The 18,829-nt window shown below is 42.9% G+C and overlaps 1 protein-coding gene across 3 annotated transcripts; it reads left to right on the top strand.

The window, feature by feature from the left end:
* Positions 1-3,307: 3,307 nt before the first annotated feature.
* TLR5 (toll like receptor 5) lies at positions 3,308-17,572 on the top strand. 3 transcript variants are annotated; one of them, XM_061991487.1, is made up of 2 exons: positions 3,308-3,362; positions 13,991-17,572. In XM_061991487.1, the coding sequence occupies exon 2, from the start codon at positions 13,998-14,000 to the stop codon at positions 16,578-16,580; it is 2,583 nt and encodes an 860-aa protein (XP_061847471.1). In that variant the 5' UTR covers positions 3,308-3,362; positions 13,991-13,997; the 3' UTR covers positions 16,581-17,572. The 3 variants fall into 3 exon arrangements, with proteins under 3 accessions (XP_061847471.1, XP_061847473.1, XP_061847472.1); XM_061991489.1 differs by lacking the exon at positions 3,308-3,362 and adding an exon at positions 5,704-5,786; XM_061991488.1 differs by lacking the exon at positions 3,308-3,362 and adding an exon at positions 10,929-10,977.
* The last annotated feature ends 1,257 nt before the right edge of the window (positions 17,573-18,829 follow it).

Raw genomic sequence — 18,829 nt, 5'->3', positions numbered from 1 at the left:
AGTGGCCATGAGAGGATAGCAGTCCTGCTTCAGCCACTTCAAAGTGTTTATTCACAATCTGAAACTGGATTAGAAACTTTCATTTCCCAATCTGTAACCTAAACTTACTGGCTTCTAAGTCTTCCTTCAGTAACTTCAATACAAAATATCTCAGCCCTCTGTGAATATGGGCAAATAGTTAAAGGCCCAAGCTCTCAGGATCCACAAAAACCTAGGTGTTTCCCAGCTCCATCAACAAGCTACAATAGCAAGATTATAACTGAAGTATCCACACACTCTGAGACACACAGACTGGGGGCAAACATGCCTAAATCCCCATGCTGGTACCTGCTGTCACCACCTGGAAAGAGGTGCTGTGGTAGTGGGCTCAATAGAAATGGGACTTACTACAGACTCACTGTGTTTTCCTATTTATTACAGCCAAGAGTAATTCTGAAATTAGAACTTCAGGTGTCCAGTTCCATCTAATAAATTTTAATTAAAAGAGAGAAGCAGGATGAAACAGAAAATAAGCATTGTGTATTTGAGCATCACAACCATTTCTCCATACTATACATTTGCACAAAACAAAGGGTGCTTCCAGATACTTCTCTAATATCTCATGTGACCTCACAGAATTCTGTAGGACTTTTCCTAAACTGGTTTATTTGACTTTGTCTGATTCCCCGTGTTTGGCTTAAACACAGTATTCCAAATTGAGCAAAATCACTTCCTTCCAAACACACAGGTTCTGTTTTCACTGGTCGTAGAACAATTGTTTCAGTGCCTGAGTGTGTTGTAATCTGTCACCTAATTTAACGTAAGCAGAATGTATCACAGGCAACCTGTGAGGCGCATCAGTACCGTTAAAATACATATATATGCAATCACTTACCGGTACTTAATGCAGGAATCACCTAAGTATTGGTAATGAAAGGTACATAAACCAGATTAGCATGAAGACAGGGACTTACTTTGGTGTTATCTCCAAACTGGTGGATGAAGTGGCTAAGCAAGCCATTGTCTATCGTATTTGAGAAGTTGTAGCAGTCTGGTGATGTTCCCACTGACTGGAAGAGGGGAAAAATAAACCCATTTTTAAAAAGAAAACAAAGGAAGACCCGGGGAACTACAGGCCGGTCAGTCTCACCTCTGTGCCTGGCAAGATCATAGAGCAGATCCTCCTGGAAGCTATACTAAGGCACATGGAAGATAAGGAGATGATTGCTGACAGCCAAGAGGACTTCATTAAGGGCAAATCATGCCCAACAAATTTCCACAACAGGGTTACAGCGCTAGTGGATAAGGGAAGAGTGACTGACGTCACATACCTGTACTTTTGCAAAGCATTTGACTATGTCCTGCACGACATCTTTGTCTCTAAATTGGTGAGACATGGATTTGACAGATGGACCACTCAATGGATAAGGAATTGGCTGGATGGTTCCACTCAAAGAGCTGCAGTCAACAGCTGGATGTCAAAGAGACCGATGATGAGTGGTGTTCTCAGGGGTCAGTATTGGGATAGGCCCTGTTTAACATATTTGTTGAACAAATTGATTCCATACAAAGCAGAACAGCTTAAGCAAGAGTGAGAATTTCCTCTGATATCATCACTGTCTGATGGGATGTCAAGGGATATCAAGGACAGAAAGAAAAAGGCACCAAAAGGAGCAATCTGAGTGGAGGGGTAGGAGAAGGGTCTACAACTTGGGAGTTGCAAAGAAGAGCTGCCTTAGGGATTTAATTCCAAAAGGTTGAGAGTTGTGCAACCCCAAGAGAGTGAAGGCACATTTTATTTAGGAGGTGAATCTTAAGACATGACTCTCAGTTTGGCATTTCCAGCTGTTCAGATTAGGTCATGCTTTGGTTAACAACAATGTATATTGTAGATGCAATGTTTTAGGCACCTATGACTCTCAAGCAATGTTGCTAAATCCCCATCTTACTGCTGCAGATATGGCCAAGCAGCAGTGTGATCAGAAGTTAGCTCACAAGTGGCCACTTTTTCAAACAGCATCAATTTCCAGAAAATGTATTTAAATGCCAAATGAAAATTGAAATTACTGTCTATATTTTTAAATAAAAATTACCCTGTCCTCTGTTTTACTCCCCTTTTCGTTCCTGGATTCCTCTTTAAGAATTACAGTGACAGGCAAATAAGTCACTTCAGCTACAGATCTGTCACTCTATCTTAACTTCTTTAGTAAGCCTAAGTACTCTACTTAGTATAAAGGAAAATGGAATGTAACAACCGTTTGAAACAGGATAAGAATGTGAGTGGAGGATCAGCTGCTTACAGTTAGTTTGAGTCAGATTAAGTGTGCATCAGAGAACCAGCCATACTGGAAGCAAGACAGAGATCAGCAATCTCTTTCCACTCACAAAAGACCAGAAGAAACAGCTCAAGCACTGAGCAGCCAGCAAACACAATTTTTTGTATTGCTTAGGCCGAGTTGTCTGATCATCATCTACAGTTTAAAGTGCTTACACTGGAGCAAAGCCCACAAAAGCTGTCTCTTGCGCACAGGCTGCGCTCCTCAGCCTGGTTTCCGCTTGCCCAATTTGCTCTTTAGTGGCCGGTTTTCAAATCTGGGGAGGATTTTCACCTTAATGGGGAATTTACCTGCCAGATAGGTCATTGCTGTCAGTTTCAGCTCCCTGACTACTTAGACACTAAGCTGCTGGAACATGTCTGAAGATGGGCAATGAGGCTGGTGAAGGGTCTAGAGAACAAGTCTTGATGAGGAGTGGCTGTGAGAACTGAAGTTATTTAATCTGGAGGAGGCTGAGGGGAGACATGATCATTCACTATAACTACCTGAAAGGAGGTTGTAGGGAGGTGGAGATCAGTCTTTTCTCCCAAGTAATGAATGATAGTACAAGACGGGATGGCCTTGAGATGTGCCAGGGGAGGTTTAAATTGGAGATTAGGAAGAACTGAGAGGGTTCTTAAGACACTGGAACAGGCTGCCCAGGGAGGTGGTGGAGTCACCGTCCCTGGAGATATTTTAAAGCCGTGTAGCTGAGGTGCTGAAGGACACGGCTTAGTGGTGGATGTGGGCGGGCTGTGTTAATGATTAGACTTGATCTTAAAACGTCTTTTCCAACCGAAAGAATGCCGTGACTCACTCTCATACAGGTCGAGCTCTATGAAAACGGTCTCTGCTCTCAGGCGGCAGCTGTCTATGGGTGAACATATGCAGGTTGACAAGCGGTGACCGCTCTCAGGGTTGCGCGTCTCTCGCAGGGACAGATCCGCCAGCGCCGGGGTGCAGTTACCGTCCGCCCCGCCCCGCCCCGCCCCGGGAAGGCGGCGTAGCCTCAGCCCCGCAGGCAGGGGCGGAGACCGCGGCGGCGCGGGCCGGGCCGGGTCAGCGGAGGTGAGCGCGGGCGGCGGGCTGGCGTGAGGCCGCTATCGGCCCCCGGCGCCGGGTCGCGCAGCGGCATGGCCCGGGGGCGTCGCCGGGGCAGTGGGCCGGGCCGGGCCGGGGGCCGGGTGCTGCGGGGCAGAGCAGCAGGCGGGGGCGCAGCGGCTGCTTTACACGGGGCCTTTGCTGGCGTCCGAACGTCGCGCTTCGCCTTTCCTTTCCACCTGCTGGTTTTCCTCTTTCAGCCGCTGAGAAATAAGACGTGTGTTACACACTCTGAGGAGAACTTTTTGGCACTTCGCATTTTTCAAAGCACTATGTTATTTATCAAAAAATGCTAGTAGCATTTGCCCCTCCCCCTCCAAAGGCAGACAGGGATTGTTGTGTTCATTTTAGGGGGGAAAAAGCAAAAAGACACGGGTGTAAAGCTTGTAAAAGGCAGAAAGGCATCTGAGAGTAGGAGTTGACGAGGCGCAGCCTCACCTGCACCAGTGCTGGGGAGAGTGAGGTTTGCTGGATGTCAGAGGGGCTCCCCACCCCTCGCTCCACTGTTCCAGCGTGAAGGATCCTGCGTTTTGCCGATAGCAATGCCCGACTCTGACAGAGCTGATTAGCCAGCATTTAATCTACCTGCGTCACATGGGTGCTTTGATGTAGGCACGCTTCTAGCTCAGACCCTGCCTACCCACAGCGCAGCGGTGGCTGCTGCTTTGTTTTAAAACGGAGCAGTGAAGTGTTACTGTGCAGTGGCTTGTAGCTAGAGGCATTCATCCAGGTCATGGGAGAGTTCATACTCTGTTGTCTTCCTGAGGGCAAATGAGACATACCTTCTCCTCCAAATTGGTAACAGGCTCTTTTTGGTACTCTTGACTTTCCTGTTTGAAGCTGTGTGGTTTTGCAATAACTTCTAGAAGTTGATTGAGATGGTAAGAGGCAGGGACCGGAGGGGACGGTAGGCAGGGGCTCCAAGCTGTTCTCTAAGGATGGTTTCTGGGTGGAATATGTGTAGTCAGAATATGGAAGCTGTCCAGAGCACATATCCTCCCTTGGCCTCATTTCCAGAGGATTCCCCAACCCCATGTTAGGCTGAAATGTGTCTTTGGTTTAGTGACTCTTAAACATTGTTAACTCAGTTGAAAGAGCTGTAACAAGAGAGAAGAGTGCCTCCAGTCTAAAATGACCAATGTTTCCACAGTTAATGGCTATTTGTGAGGTAAAAGGTTTTGGTATTGCATTGTGCAGAAAACAGAGTTGAGTGTAGCTGTTATACATTATAGATTGCTAAATGAAGACAATGCTAACTTTTCTCCAGAAAGGGCTGGGTAGAGGCAGAGTTTAAAATACAACCAACATGGAGATTTCTTTCTTGGCAGTCCCTGGGTGTCAGACTGCAGGTCTTTTATAGATTCAGAAATCAGGTGCCTATCATTCTAGATACACTGCATGGAGTGTATAATTCAGTCTCCTGCTTCCACTCTGCTCAGAGACCTACCTCTCATGCAGGTTAGCCTGTGTGACAGCTATTCTTACAGAATCATTGAATCATTTCAGCTGGACTATCTTGTAGAAGGATAACCAGGATATAAGCACTTTACCTGAGATATCTATGCAGGTGAGCCCTAGGACTACCGCCATACTGTGAGTCAGTGACATAGCTAACTTGCCAACAGCCTCACACAGGAACTGTTTCAAAAAGGCTATTAGCTTCTTTTCTACCTTCTTCACTTGTTACGTCTCCTTTGTACAACAGGTTGTATGGTGAAAAGTTAGGTCAGCTATACTTGTGAGTGTAATTTCCACATTTTTCTCCTCCACTAACTCATTTTTTTTTCTCTGATCTAAATTCTGTTTTGAAGAAATTTCAGTGGTATCCTTTCAACGCACCCATCCCAGGAAAGAGGGGAGCAGGTTTCTAACTTTACTTAAGTGCAGGGCATATTGACTCTCTGTCTCTCTTTTGTACTGTATTTATGGTCCTTTTCTTACTGGTCACTTGCAGATTATCTTTTCATTGTTGTGGGCTTTTTTAACATACATATGAAAACCATACTTGCAAAAGCAAACATCTCTTTGTTTTCAGTTGTTACGTTTGGCTCCACATATTTAGGCACCTGTCTCCATACTCTTTTAATAGATTCTTAAGAACTAATGTGCCCAGATTGGGTGCCAGGAGTGCAGAGATGGCAACCATGCCTTTTCCCTGCTGAATAGCTCTTTAGTCACCACTCCAGCTACCAAACCATCACTGCTGTTCTGTGCCTGACCACTGTTTCACAGGCACAACGCTGCTGATAAGCTTTACAAAAAGGTTAGTATTGCAGGTAAGGCTGTACCGCGCTCTACTTGTCCCCCTAGGAGTTACAGCCTGAATGCTGCTTCTCCACTTACTGCTGCTTCCTCAAGAATTTCTCTCTCATCTGTAAAAGTTGGCCTCTAGTAAGTTAAAAACTCAACTGTCATTCTTAAGAGTTCTTTCCTGTTATCACTTTGATCTTTTCCAGGTTAGAGTTTTAATCCTGGCTGCTTCTAATTATCCCGCAAGCACAAAAAAAGAGCATTTTGTCCTTAAGCTAAATCCACTTTGTGAGAAACACTGTCCAAAATGACAGTTTCCTTCCCACCTAAGAGGGATGGAAACTAACAGAGGGGAAACAAAACTTCCCTGGAGTGGCTTCTAGTCTATACCAGGCAGTTCTCACGTGACAGTTTTCAAAGAAAAAGTCAACATGGATTGAGGGTGAGGCAAGCATACCCGAGCAGTGACTGTGAGCTCCCACGGGTGGTTTGTGCAGCTTTGAGGAAGCGTCTCTGTTGAGAAAAAACTGTAGAAAACAGGAATCTTCATTGGAGACTCAAGAATTTACGTTTCTTAGGAGCTGGAATAGCACAAGAAGCCTTGTTGGTCCTCTTCTCAAGCCATCATCGTTCCCTATCGGGAACAGGGGTGGAGGAGCCTGGGCTGCACAGGGCTGGTAGAGCGACCAGTGCCAAGCACTGGGACACTTTGGTGGAACAACCTTCTTGGCTGGCTGCTCAGGCAAGAAGAGCAGGCTGGCTCTGCTCAGGAAGGAGATGCTGGAAACAGTGCTAGTGGCTAAAAACAACTGAGCTGGGGCCAGGGACTGGAGTCAGAGGCTACAGCACCCTTCCTCTGCCCTTACAGTTTACTCCTGTGCCTCAGAGAAATAGCCCAGAGCATCTTTTAGTCAATACTTTCAAGTTTATTTTCCCATCCTTCTGGAAATTGCTTCCTTTTAAAGAACTGTTAGAGGAATCACACCATGTCCCCACATCATTAGTGGTTGGATTTGATGATCTTAAGGTCTTTCTTTTCCAACCAAAATGATTCTAAGACTTTATGATGTTGTCATATAGTCTGAGGGGATATCAAGACAAATAAAGGAATACAAATCTAGGTGATGAACAGACAGAAGATCATTACATCCCATAGGTAGCTTCTGATTATGCAAACCAGTGGCTGTTTTTACAGTTCTGTTCTGTCAGGTCTGATTGCCTCAGGTTTTCCTCATCATTGACAGGAACTGTCACAGTATTCACTTGCCTTGTAACACACTTCCTGATTTTAACTTGGAAAATGCTGTATTTGAGTTAAGCATGCTACCAGCTTCAGGGAGAGGCTGAGGGGGTGGAAGGTGATTCATTCATCATCTGAATTAAATTGTTTCTTTTTTAGATTGTAATTGGCTAGAGGGCCCCATGAAGAAAAGTGTGTTTACACTGCACAGCTTTTTATGAGCACAAGTGCATATATTATGATGGCTTAGAGCCTGGACAAAAGCACGGAGCTTTGTTTTCATTTCACTAAGTAGGTTTGATCTGATCAGACTAACAGCAGCAATACAAATTTCCACAATAGCAGTTGGCCTTTATCTGGCCAGTCAGAGAACACAGGCTCACTGTTTGTGATACATCTCTCAAGATCTTTTTTATGGCCTAGGTAAATCTTACAAACTTCTTGTCAAGAGGCTTTCTGTTAGTTTTAAAAGATAAAGGGTGCTCTTGGAAGGGCTCTGGGTTTCTTCCCTGAGAAATTTTACCAAGCATCAAATACAAATAGTCCTTCACCAGCCTTGGGGAAAGATACTCACAACTTTTGCCTTGAGTGGAGAAAAACTAATGATATTAGGTTTGTTAGATGAGGACGTTTCACTTCTTCTGCAGTTTCTCCAAGAAGCAGGAATGACTCTCAGTTTCATACAGCATTGTGACGTGGGAATAGGTAGGGAAGACTGAGTAGGGAGATTCCTTCATTTGGATGGCAGGAAGAGACCTAAGAGTTGAAGAAGGAAATTGAGACCCATTTTTCTGAATATTCAGGTGAGTTTCAGTAGATTTTAGGCAGCCAAGTCCCCTAAATCTGATCCAAAAGGCCCTTCTTTCAGTCATAAACCCACACTGCACCACCTTTTGTGCTGCTGCTCACAGTACGTGTCAGCCATTGCACAGGAGCACCCCAGGGTGGAGCTTTGACTCTAGTGCAGGACATATTAGCCATGGACATTTTCTTTTAAACTTTAGCCAAGGAAAGGAGAGGTCTCTGATAATATGAACCAGTTAGACCATTAAAGGATATGGAAGACCCAGGCACTTAGCTTTCTTCAGTCTGAGAAGCTTCAGTCTGATTCAAGGAGACTGCTTTAACCACGAAGCTATATGCACATAAGTATGTTGAAGTGTCACTGTAGTGGGTTTTTGGGGCCAGGTTTTGGTAGGAAGCCAAACCCAGGACGGTCACAGCACCTTGTGTGTCGTCTGCAGAAGCTTGTCTGTGCAACCAAGAATGCAATACCTCTGCGGATTTTTTTTGCTGAGCAGGAGTTGGAAGATAAACTCCTTGGATTGCTTGCCTGATTTTGGTTGTTTAATCCAAAATGCTAGTTTAGCTAAAATCCATCACCAGACTTCATCCTTAAAGCCCAGTGTTGAGTATAGAATTAGCAATTGATGTTGCTGTCCTCTGCTTCCCATTGTCAGCACATGCCTCTGGCGTAACGATGCATCCAATCGGCCCTGCCCTTGTTTTGCAGAATTGGGAGAATGATAACTCCTCAGTTCTAATTTTAGCATCTCCTTCCACTTTGAGGTACCAGTTTCCAAAGTTACAGCCTCTAGCCTCAATAGCATTAACCTATTCTCAGAAGACTTCAAAGTCATAGGTAACTAGCCCAGCTGTTGTAGATACTTTAGAGGAAGCCTCATGACATTTAAACAACAGAGGCAAGTTTCCATTGGCTGGACTGGGCTGTGCTTGTTATTTTTCCCTTTTTTTTTCTTTTTTTCACCCCAAGTCTGCCTTTTTTTTTTTCTTTTCCCCTCCCTCCCTCCCAACTCTGCTTAATTTTGTTTGGATGTTTCCACGAAGCGTCAACACAATTGAAGTTAGATAGGAGCTGCACTAGCCACATACCAGGGACAGGGCAGATAGCTAGCAGAGTGTGGGCTGCCTTAGGTTTGTGCATGTTTTCTGGTCTTCACTCTTGAGACTTGGATCAGGGGTTACTCTTCTGACTGGGCAGCTAACCCAGGCAGGTAACTTAAGGCTTACTTTTACATCCAGACTAAACAGCAATGTGGAAAGAGGAGAAATGCAGTATTCATGGTCAAGCTAGCGTAGGAGTTAAACCTGCTTTACATGCTGGTGCACTTGGTCCATGCCTACTCCAAAGTACAGTGAAAAGAGAAAGGGACTGCAAAAATAAGATGGGAACTGAGATCATTCATTGACATACCAAGTCTCAGGTCAGGAGCAGAGCCCTGTGTAGGCTCCTGCAGCACTTCTGGGTTGGCTCAGCTGTCCCACGCTGCTAAACTGTGAGAGACCATTTCAGCCCTAATATTGTGTGTTTTGGTGTACCTTACAGCTCAGTTTTATCCTGTCACCATGGCTGAGTAGTAACAGAATGTTGTATCTGCCATAACCTTCTGTGCAACATGGCCAGCTGATCAAAGATAGGTTACAGATGTATAAAGATCAGGCATTTAAATTTTAATACTATCAGGACGGGAACTTTCCCCTAACATTTGTTCTCAAAAGTAAACTGGATTTGAAAGAGGAGAGAAGAAAGAAAGGGTTTCTTTGAATGTGTTGGGATTCTTGTTCCAGAACTTGAATCAAGAGCCCTTTGAAGTCTCAGAGTCCTCCTAGATGAGATGATCTACACTGTCAGGCTTAACCTGAAACTAAGCAAAAATATCCTCACTTACCCAAAGTTTCCAGACTCCTCCTGTTCATTGTTTTCTTTTCCTAGAGGCTCTTTCATACTCGTGTGCTTTGTACTTGAAGCTGATTTCTTTTATTGATACTATTTGTGAGTGCTACCCTTTGCCAGCTTCTGACAGAAAGATGGCCATACTTCTAGGAATTGGTTAATGCCTCATCCCAAAAGGATTTAACAACTGACTGTTGTCTCTGGTCTAGGAAAGACGTCCTGCAACCTTTGTCAGTAATGGTGGATGCCAGGTAAAGGCATGGTATATCAGAACAATTTGATACTAAGAGCATAGCTACTTCAGAAGCCATATTTGGGCAGGACCCCCAATTCATTATACCACAACTGCAAATGTGTCCTGTCAGGCAGGACTGCTACGCTGGTGAACTTTACAGAGGGACAGAAAAGAATGTATTTCTGTTAGCATCTAACAATCAGGAGGGAAACCTTTGAAATGTTATCATTTTTCTACACAGAAATATCTATTGCTGATTAGATTTGTAACCAGAGAATTATTTAAAATCTTAGAATTAGCCAGAATGCAGAACGGTGGAACCAGTCTGTCTAGAAGCTTATTCATCAACACTGCTGCAAACTCGGTGTAGTTAGCATGAACCAGTTCTTGTTCAGTTAGCTGTACTCAGGATGTACACATATAGAAGCTGACTTATAGATTTTTTCACAGCATTCACAAGAAAAGGGGTACACTGAAGATGAAAGTTAAATCAGCATAAGTTTATACACAAACCCATCTCACTATAGGGTCAAAAAATAAGGGACAAATAAGATGGTCTTTGTCTTTTCAGTCCTTAATGGTTTTGGGTATAGAGGGGAGAAAAGAGGACTATCTTCTATACATTCATTTCACAGGCAAGAAATACACCCTGAAGTTGTTTAATCCTACATCTTTCTTCCCTCTCTCTGGGGAGCTTTTGTGCTACCTGTGACTAGTGATATTTCACAGAAGGACATCAGGGTCACAGCAGCACCCTTGCAGGCTCCAAGTGAGCTCTCACATCTTGCTGTCCAAACAGCAAGACCCCTAGCTATGGAGCTGAAAGGAAAAAGAAAAAAAACCCCTTCCAACTTGGCAGTAGGATTCATGTTTATACCTTAATCCTTAATTCTAAAGCAGGCTTGCAGCACCGAGAGGTGAGATTCTCACACAACTCATCGAAAGATCCTGCTGCTTTTATTTTATATGTACCCTCCTCATCTGTGATTCAGTGACCTACAGAAAACGGCCTTGATGTTTTTGTGAAAATTAGCATGAGCAGAAAAATTAGTGTTGGGTTTGTTTTGTTTTTATTTGGTGCAGGTAATGAAAAGGTTTTTCAAGACCCTCTTGGACACGTTCCTGTGCGACTTCATCTAGGTGGACCTGCTTGAGCAGAGGGGTAGGACTGGATGATCTCTAGAGGTCCCTTCCAACCCCTACCATTCTGTGGTTCCTAAGGGGGCTGAGACCTGAGCTGGAGTTATTTGCATTCTGTATGCACTCTCTTGCTACTTAGGGATCTAGGTAGATTATCTACCATGCATTGTAAAAGTTCTTTCCATTGCTCAGAAACATACCCTGCTTAGAATTTCCCATCCCAAAATCATTTGCTGGATTTTTCCTCCTACTGCTACTTTTCCCCTTACTGCTTACCCCTTCTGACATGAATGCAGCAGAAGGAAACAAAATCTCACATGCAGAGCTCTGTTTCTCTAAACTTTATTGCTTGGTTTTCAATAATGAGTGAAGCATTGACACATCCCTTCATCTCCGTATCTATGTTCAGTCATGTAACTGAATGGGATGATGGTCACTTTTTGGGAACCCAAAAGGTTCTAGGTGCCAATGCACAATGGTGCAATGGAGGGATTCTGTTACATTAAAAATCTTTGCTGTGCCCATGAGAGCAGTAAGAGGCATTACATACTGATAGCATCTTCTTTCTGCTCATAGAAGGCCAAGATTCAGGGGGAAAGGTTATAACTTCTGCAAAAAACATTGAGAGTGCAAAGAGTTTACAAATGAAATCTTCCTTGTCACCAAACCAGAGCGAAGGCAGTGTAACAACTGTTAAGAGATCGTTAGAAAATTCTTTAACTTACAAGAACATGGAAAAGCAGATAGGTGTAAACACAAAAATGGATAGAAATATTTCACTATGTTCTTATTTTCTAATAATTAAAACTGCATTTTTTAATTTAAAAACAAACACATTTTCTAATCTTTCCACTCTAAACATTTTGAACTTTTTTCTGGTACTAAGTTGATACACATGTCTATTAAATAAATTTTTACTTCCAAAGTACTTTCTATTTGTGATGCTTTTGGTGATGCTTTGATTTTGCCCAAACTTTAAAATCCAGCCATAGCAGTGAGAAACCTGGTGTTTTGTTTTCGTGATTCAAGCAAAAAGTAAATGGTAAACAGGACCTTGAATGACCTGCTGTGTGTTTAGTTGTGTCTATTTTAATAACCTACAACATTCTGTAGTCACAAACATTATCTAGTTTAGTGTTTATAATGTTCCAACAGTGCATGCTAGGTCAAAAAAAAGAGGGTAGAAAACATAATTATTTTCTAGTAGCAGGGATTATTCCTCATAGATGCAGTTAAAATCTCTTGACAGAAATTTGATACTGCCTGCAACTTGCTTTTTTTTGCAGCTCATTCTAAATTCCCGAGACAAGATGTGAATAAAATCTGCATGCCAGGACTTCAGAATTCAGCACTCTGTCTTTAGTCAGTATCTCTTTTACTTTCAAGGATCAGATCTTGTCCCCAAACCATGAAATTGTCTTAAAAAATTACAAGATTAGTATTTTAAGTTGCAGGGTGTGTGTCTTTCCCATTGGGTGTTTGTTTGAGCCTCTAGGGTGGATATTTGCAGACTCACTCTAGTAGTGACAGTTGTTAAGGTTTTAGTATAATTAGGTGACTTTGAGAACACCACCAAAAAATATCAGGTACAATGAGATTGTGTCAGTTATGAGATTCAATGGTACTGTAATATCCTTGTACTTCCTGTTTAGCAAAGAGTCTTTTAAAATGGCTAGCTCTGGCATTTGGCATTTGCAATGGGAATGTCATAGTGGTTTCTACTGACGTGCTTTTTTCCTTTCCAGCTTGTATGCTGGAAACAAGCATAAGACGGTTTTAGTTCAAGTGCAATATTCTGCACAGAATTTTGCACTTGTGCTTTAAAGCAGCGACGTGCTGAAATCCTAACAACAATTAGCAGGCTTTACTTCATGTTAATTACTGTCTCAAAGCCCAACTTTTTTTCCTCTCTGAAGCAGATTTACTTTGCAGATGTTAAATGGCCAGCGGGGGTTTGGTTCCACAAGGATTTACACTTAACAACTTTTCAGCAGATTCTGCTGGAGGTCACAAAAATTCTTCCATTGGGCTGTCGTTTCATTTCAATAAACGTGTTTTTAAAAGCAGAGGCAGATGGTTGCAATCTTAGTTAGAAGGGTTTTTTTTTTTAAACTGAAGTACACAATCAACTACTTTTAGGCTAATAATTTGCTGTGTTCTTTACCATGGTCAATAAAAAGGGCCTTTCTGGCTTTGAAGAGGCTTTTGTCTCAGACAGAGACAGGCAGACAGATGGCATAATGCAAGGAAAATCCAGAGTGGGAATAAATTAATAAATGGATTCATAAATTATGTTATGCACCTTAGGAATTTGCAGTTGAGGAAATGTAGATTTCATAAAACATTAAGTCTTGCAGCACAGATTCAGGCTGCCACATTTTCTTTTTTCCTTTTTCTTCACTGTCAGCCTCGTTACTGCCTATACATTCAAAACCATTTTACAACACTTTCAAGTACAATTTCACATTGCAGGGGTAGTCTGAGGCTCGAGGAGCCCCAAAAGTGATCCCCCTTAAAATATTTCATGGCTGTTATACTCTTCTGCTTGATTCACACATCTGAATTCCAAATAGCAGGATTGCCCTCTCAAGGAGAGGGCTCAGAAAAAGAGCGGTGTTGAGATGACTGGATGACTGCACTCCACTTTGGTAATCCAAGCCGTTTAAGCCTGTTTGGATAACCAATTAAGGAATTAAGCTAATGCGCCAGCATTAGCACTTCCGTGATGGAAATTAAAGAGCTAGCCAAGATTTTCACACTTACCTAGTGGGATTTTGGCACTGCTCTTAAGGCACGCAAAGGAGGATTGCTCTTCAGGTCATAGGAGGTGCTCACATCTCTTTAGGACCCAACTTCTGGGCAGCCAGCCCATCAAACGATGCCTGTTAGACTTCAGAGAAAGGATAAATCCCAAACCAGTAGTAATTTTTAGTATGACAATAGTCTTTTATTCTGTAACTGTTAAAAATGTACTCTACAGAGATAGCCAGCTACACTACTAATGCTTATTGGTTTCTCTTTTATTCTCCACATAGATCCGTGATGTTACGCCGTCAGCTAGTACTTGTCTTTGGAATATCACTAGCTGGTGATATATGTGCATCTAGGAAATGCTACTCGGAAGCCCAAGTGTCCTTCTATTATTTCTGCAACCTCACAGACATTCCGCCTGTGCCAAAGGATACGGTGAAGCTTTTGCTAACTTTCAACTATATCAGACAAGTGACTGCAACTTCATTTCCACTGCTGGAGCACTTGCTGCTGTTGGAAATCGGAACGCAACACGTCTATCCTGTCACCATAGCAAAAGGAGCTTTCAGGAACCTGCCAAACCTCCGTGTCTTAGACTTGGGATTCAATAAGATCCTTGAACTGGACCTTGATGCTTTTGTGGGCTTGCCAAGGCTGACTGTGCTCCATCTGTTTCACAACTACCTTGGAGATTCCATCCTGGAAGAACGTTACTTCCAAGACTTGAGGTCGTTAGAAGAACTGGATCTTTCAGGGAACGAAATCACGAAACTCCACCCTCATCCCTTATTTTATAATCTAACAGTCTTGAAAACTGTGAACCTGAAGTACAACAAGATATCCAACTTGTGTGCAAGCAATCTTACCAGCTTCCAAGGAAAACAGTTCTTATTTTTTAGCCTCAGTTCTAATTATTTGTACAAGACAGATGAAGCGGCCTGGGCCAAATGCTCAAATCCTTTCAGAAACATTACGTTTAGTTCACTAGACCTTAGTGAAAATGGCTGGAGCACAGAGAAAGTCCAGTATTTCTCTACTGCCATTAAAGGGACTCAAATCGATTCTTTAACATTCAGCTCTCATACAATGGGTTCGGGATTTGGCTTTAATAACTTAAAAAATCCAGATAAAGATACATTTGCAGGGCTAGGAAGAAGTAGTCTTCGTTTCCTTGATATTTCAAAGGGTTACATATTCTCTCTTAATTCTCTAATCTTTCAGAGCCTCGGTAATCTGGAATTGCTGAACCTTTTCAAAAACAAGATAAATCAAATCCAAAGGCAAGCATTTTTTGGCTTGGGCAACCTAAAAGTTCTCAATCTCTCAAGGAATCTTTTAGGGGAGTTGTACGATTATACTTTTAAGGGTCTACACAATGTAATGTATATTGATTTACAGCAAAATCATATTGGGATGATCAGTGAAAACTCATTCAGTTACTTAGTAAGTCTGAAAACAATCGATCTCCGAGACAATGCCATTAAAAAGCTCCCTTCCTTTCTGCATCTGACCTCTGTTTTTTTAGGCGACAATAAGATAATGACTGTAGATGACACAAAAATAGCAGCCACACACCTTGACTTAGAAAGGAATTGGTTGTCGAACCTGGGTGACCTGTATGTTCTTTTCCGAGTTCCAGCTGTGCAGTATATCTTTTTAAAACAAAATCGCTTCTCTTACTGTGCGAAAAGTGATGATGTTATAGAAAACAGTCAGTTAATTTATATGGATCTGGGTGAAAATATGCTACAGCTTGTGTGGGAGAGAGATTTATGTTTGGATGTGTTCAGGCCACTGTCCAAACTTCAGGTTCTACATCTGAATAACAACTACCTTAGTGATCTTCCACGGGAGATTTTTAGAGGTCTAACATCTCTAAAAAGACTTAATCTGGCTTCCAACCTATTGTCCCATCTTTCTCTTGGGCTTTTTCCACAAAGCCTAACAAACCTAAACTTATCTGGAAACCAGCTTTTGTCCCCTGAGCCTGAAGTCTTTATGACTTTGAGTATTCTGGATATAACACACAACAAGTATGTCTGTGACTGTCCTTTAAAGAGTCTGCTGGTGTGGCTAAATGAGACCAACGTAACCCTGGCTGGCTCACCATCTGACAGGTACTGCGTATACCCACCTGCGTTGGCAGGGGTACCGCTGGCGTCTCTGACGTATGATGGTTGCGATGAGGATGAACTCCAGGAGACACTCAGGTTCTCAGTATTCATCTTCACCTCTGTCACTCTTCTAGTGTTTCTGATAGCAGTCATCATATTTACTCGCTGTCGGGGGATTTGTTTTGTCTGGTATAAAACCATCACCAGAAAAATAACAGGTGGTCATTCACAAGCAGCAGATAAAGGTGAATACAGATATGATGCATATCTGTGCTACAGCAAACATGACTTTGAATGGGTCCAGAATTCGTTGTTAAAGCGCCTGGATTCACAATATGTTGATAAAAACAGATTCACCTTGTGCTTTGAGGAAAGAGATTTCTTGCCTGGGGAGGAACATATCAACAATATTCGTGATGCCATTTGGAACAGCAGGAAAACAATTTGTGTTGTGACCAGGCAGTTTCTCAAAGATGGGTGGTGTGTGGAAGCCTTTAATTTTGCCCAGAGCAGGTACTTCTGTGACCTGAAAGATGTACTCGTTGTGGTCGTGGTTGGGTCACTTTCTCAGTATCAGCTGATGAAGCACAAACCGATTCGGAGCTTTTTGCAAAGGAGTCGATATTTGCGGTGGCCTGAAGATGATCAAGACGTGGACTGGTTTTTAAATAACCTTTCTTGTGAAATTCTGAAGGAAAAAAAAGTGCAAAGGAAAGCAGGTGGCATAGAGCTGCAGACTGTGGCAACGCTCACGCGCTGATAGTGCCTGGGTTGACAGATTTCTGAATAGCCCATTTCCAGTTGTTTGTGCCATGGCAAACAGAAGTTTGCTTGATCTTGCCTTGAAAAAGCAAGTAGAAAGGTAACAGTTTCCGTGTAAATCCTACTAAACCTGGAGACAGCTTGGAAGCTACCAGCAAATCTATGAAAGTGCAATTATCTTAGAGAGACATTTTCAGAATAATTAAATCACAGATGGATGCTTGGCTTCAGACACTTCAGTCCTCCTCGTCTGACTAGTATTTACTTGTAGGTCTGTTTCAGTTAGAGAGGATGCCCATGGTTGTTTTCCTAAAGCGAGCCCATGGTGCTGTATGGGAGTGGCCAAGTGTGCTCTCATGTATGGCCCAGACTGACCAGAGATTCGTGGGTTGCTTATTCCTGTGCTTTCTGACTTTTCATGACCAGTTTCAAACCAGTGCTTTGCACCTTTCCGCTTCAACCTGGTGTAACAAAGATTACTTTTATTTGTCTTCTACTCAGCCTCAGTTTCTCAGCTGGAACATAAAAACTTTGAACTTCATTCATCTCCTTCCACCACTTCTCTGCTTGGTGGTAACACTACGGTCATGGGTCCACTTCATTTGCTGCTGTTTCAGCCTGGTGCTTTTTCAGTTGAGCTGCGTCCTGCCCAGCAGAGAGGAACAGGTATCCCCTTCAGATCTGAAGCAAGCCCGAGCTTCAAAGGCAAACAAGACACTACCTTGGCAGCTGCATGGGCTGGGCTGTACACTGGTGATGTGGCCAATAGCCTGGTGACTGACAGCCAGCTTTTGCATTCTGGGAGTGGAAAGCACAGACAACTGGTGTGTAATTTCGGTTGCTCGCCATACATCCTGTGTCCTGATCAATTCTAAGGTGTTTGTTTGCTTCTATAAATATTTTCTGGAGTTATTAATGCCCAGTACTCTCTTATGTCTCTATAATCACTTTACCTCTGTTTGTTCAGGTGTGTGTCTTCAGGAGGCTGTTCAGGGTCATTTTAATAAAAGCCTGACTCGGTGTTCACAGTTACAGAGCCTGCACTTTGCCTGGACTGTTCAACTCAGTTTATACATTTATTCAACAAAAGCTTACCAAAATAATTTCCATGTGGCCTCGGAGAGTGTTTTATAAGCTGTCTGTCTGGACTTTAGCTGCAAACAAATAATACCATTTAACTATTTCAATGGAGGAAAAGTATGATCCACTTCATGTGAATGCAGGTGTTTGAATACAGAGGTGCCTGTGGCTGGTGTAATTTGCCCTCAGTGCACCAGTATACAGGATTGCTGTTGATAAACTCACTACAGCGAAATATGACTTCCTTCTCAACCAGTGTGGTCATTCGGGAACGGCAAAGAGCGAACCCTTGGAAAATAATGTCTGAGTGGGGCCAAGAGCTGCTGAAAAAGGGCCGGGCTGTGCTGGGAGCCCTGGGTGTCGCTGTTGGCTCAGGGAACAGCTCGGGCTCTGACTCCTCCTGCCTCCCCGCAAGAAAACTGCGGCAGAAGGACTTCTGACACAGAACCAGCAGCCCTGGCTTTCCAGAGCAGCCCAGGGCTGGCAGGGAAGGGCAGACCACCTGCATTTCAACTCTCTGCATTTCTTATGTTTCTATGAAAATGTCCCACATTTTTTTGCCTTCCTTCCCATATACAAATATTTATAGGCATCCTTTAAAGTTAGAGGTTATGCCAGGGAGTATTTCACATAAAAACTCCACTGACAGGTAGCGAAAGCAGGAATGAATCTGTACCATGATGACTGAGTGTGGGTCTAGGCTGTTAGCCTGTGGATCTGTACACGGTGTAAGAGATGGGAATTTTAAAAGCATACTTAAGAAATTATACTTGAATGAGTGTCACAAAACATCTGTGGTCAAGTGTGAACTGAGAGTCCTCTCCAGTTAGGACCTTATTGTATGCTTACAAGACACTCCTATCACTTGAGATACTTAAAACTTCTGCTAACCTATGTATGCAGGAATGACAATACATGCAGAGGTTGCCAAGGTGGCTTTAACCACAGCTTTTCCATCCCGTTGGAAATGCTTCTGTCTACTTCATGCTTATGCCACTGGCGGGAGGTGCCTACTTAAAACTCTATTTACTGCAGTCTTTAGAAAGCTCTGACTTTTTACATAAAGGTTTAAGTAAAACCTCTGGATTAGCTTTTGCTCCATGCTTATAGAACATTTAGGAAGCTTAAAAGAGATCGAACCTGTGTCAGGAGTAGCTGGGAAAACTT

This window comes from Colius striatus, chromosome 2 (genome assembly GCF_028858725.1).
Source record: "Colius striatus isolate bColStr4 chromosome 2, bColStr4.1.hap1, whole genome shotgun sequence".
Taxonomy (NCBI): Eukaryota; Metazoa; Chordata; class Aves; order Coliiformes; family Coliidae; genus Colius; species Colius striatus.
The sequence above is the reverse complement of the archived record's forward strand: the minus strand, read 5'-3'. Positions and strand labels throughout refer to the sequence as shown.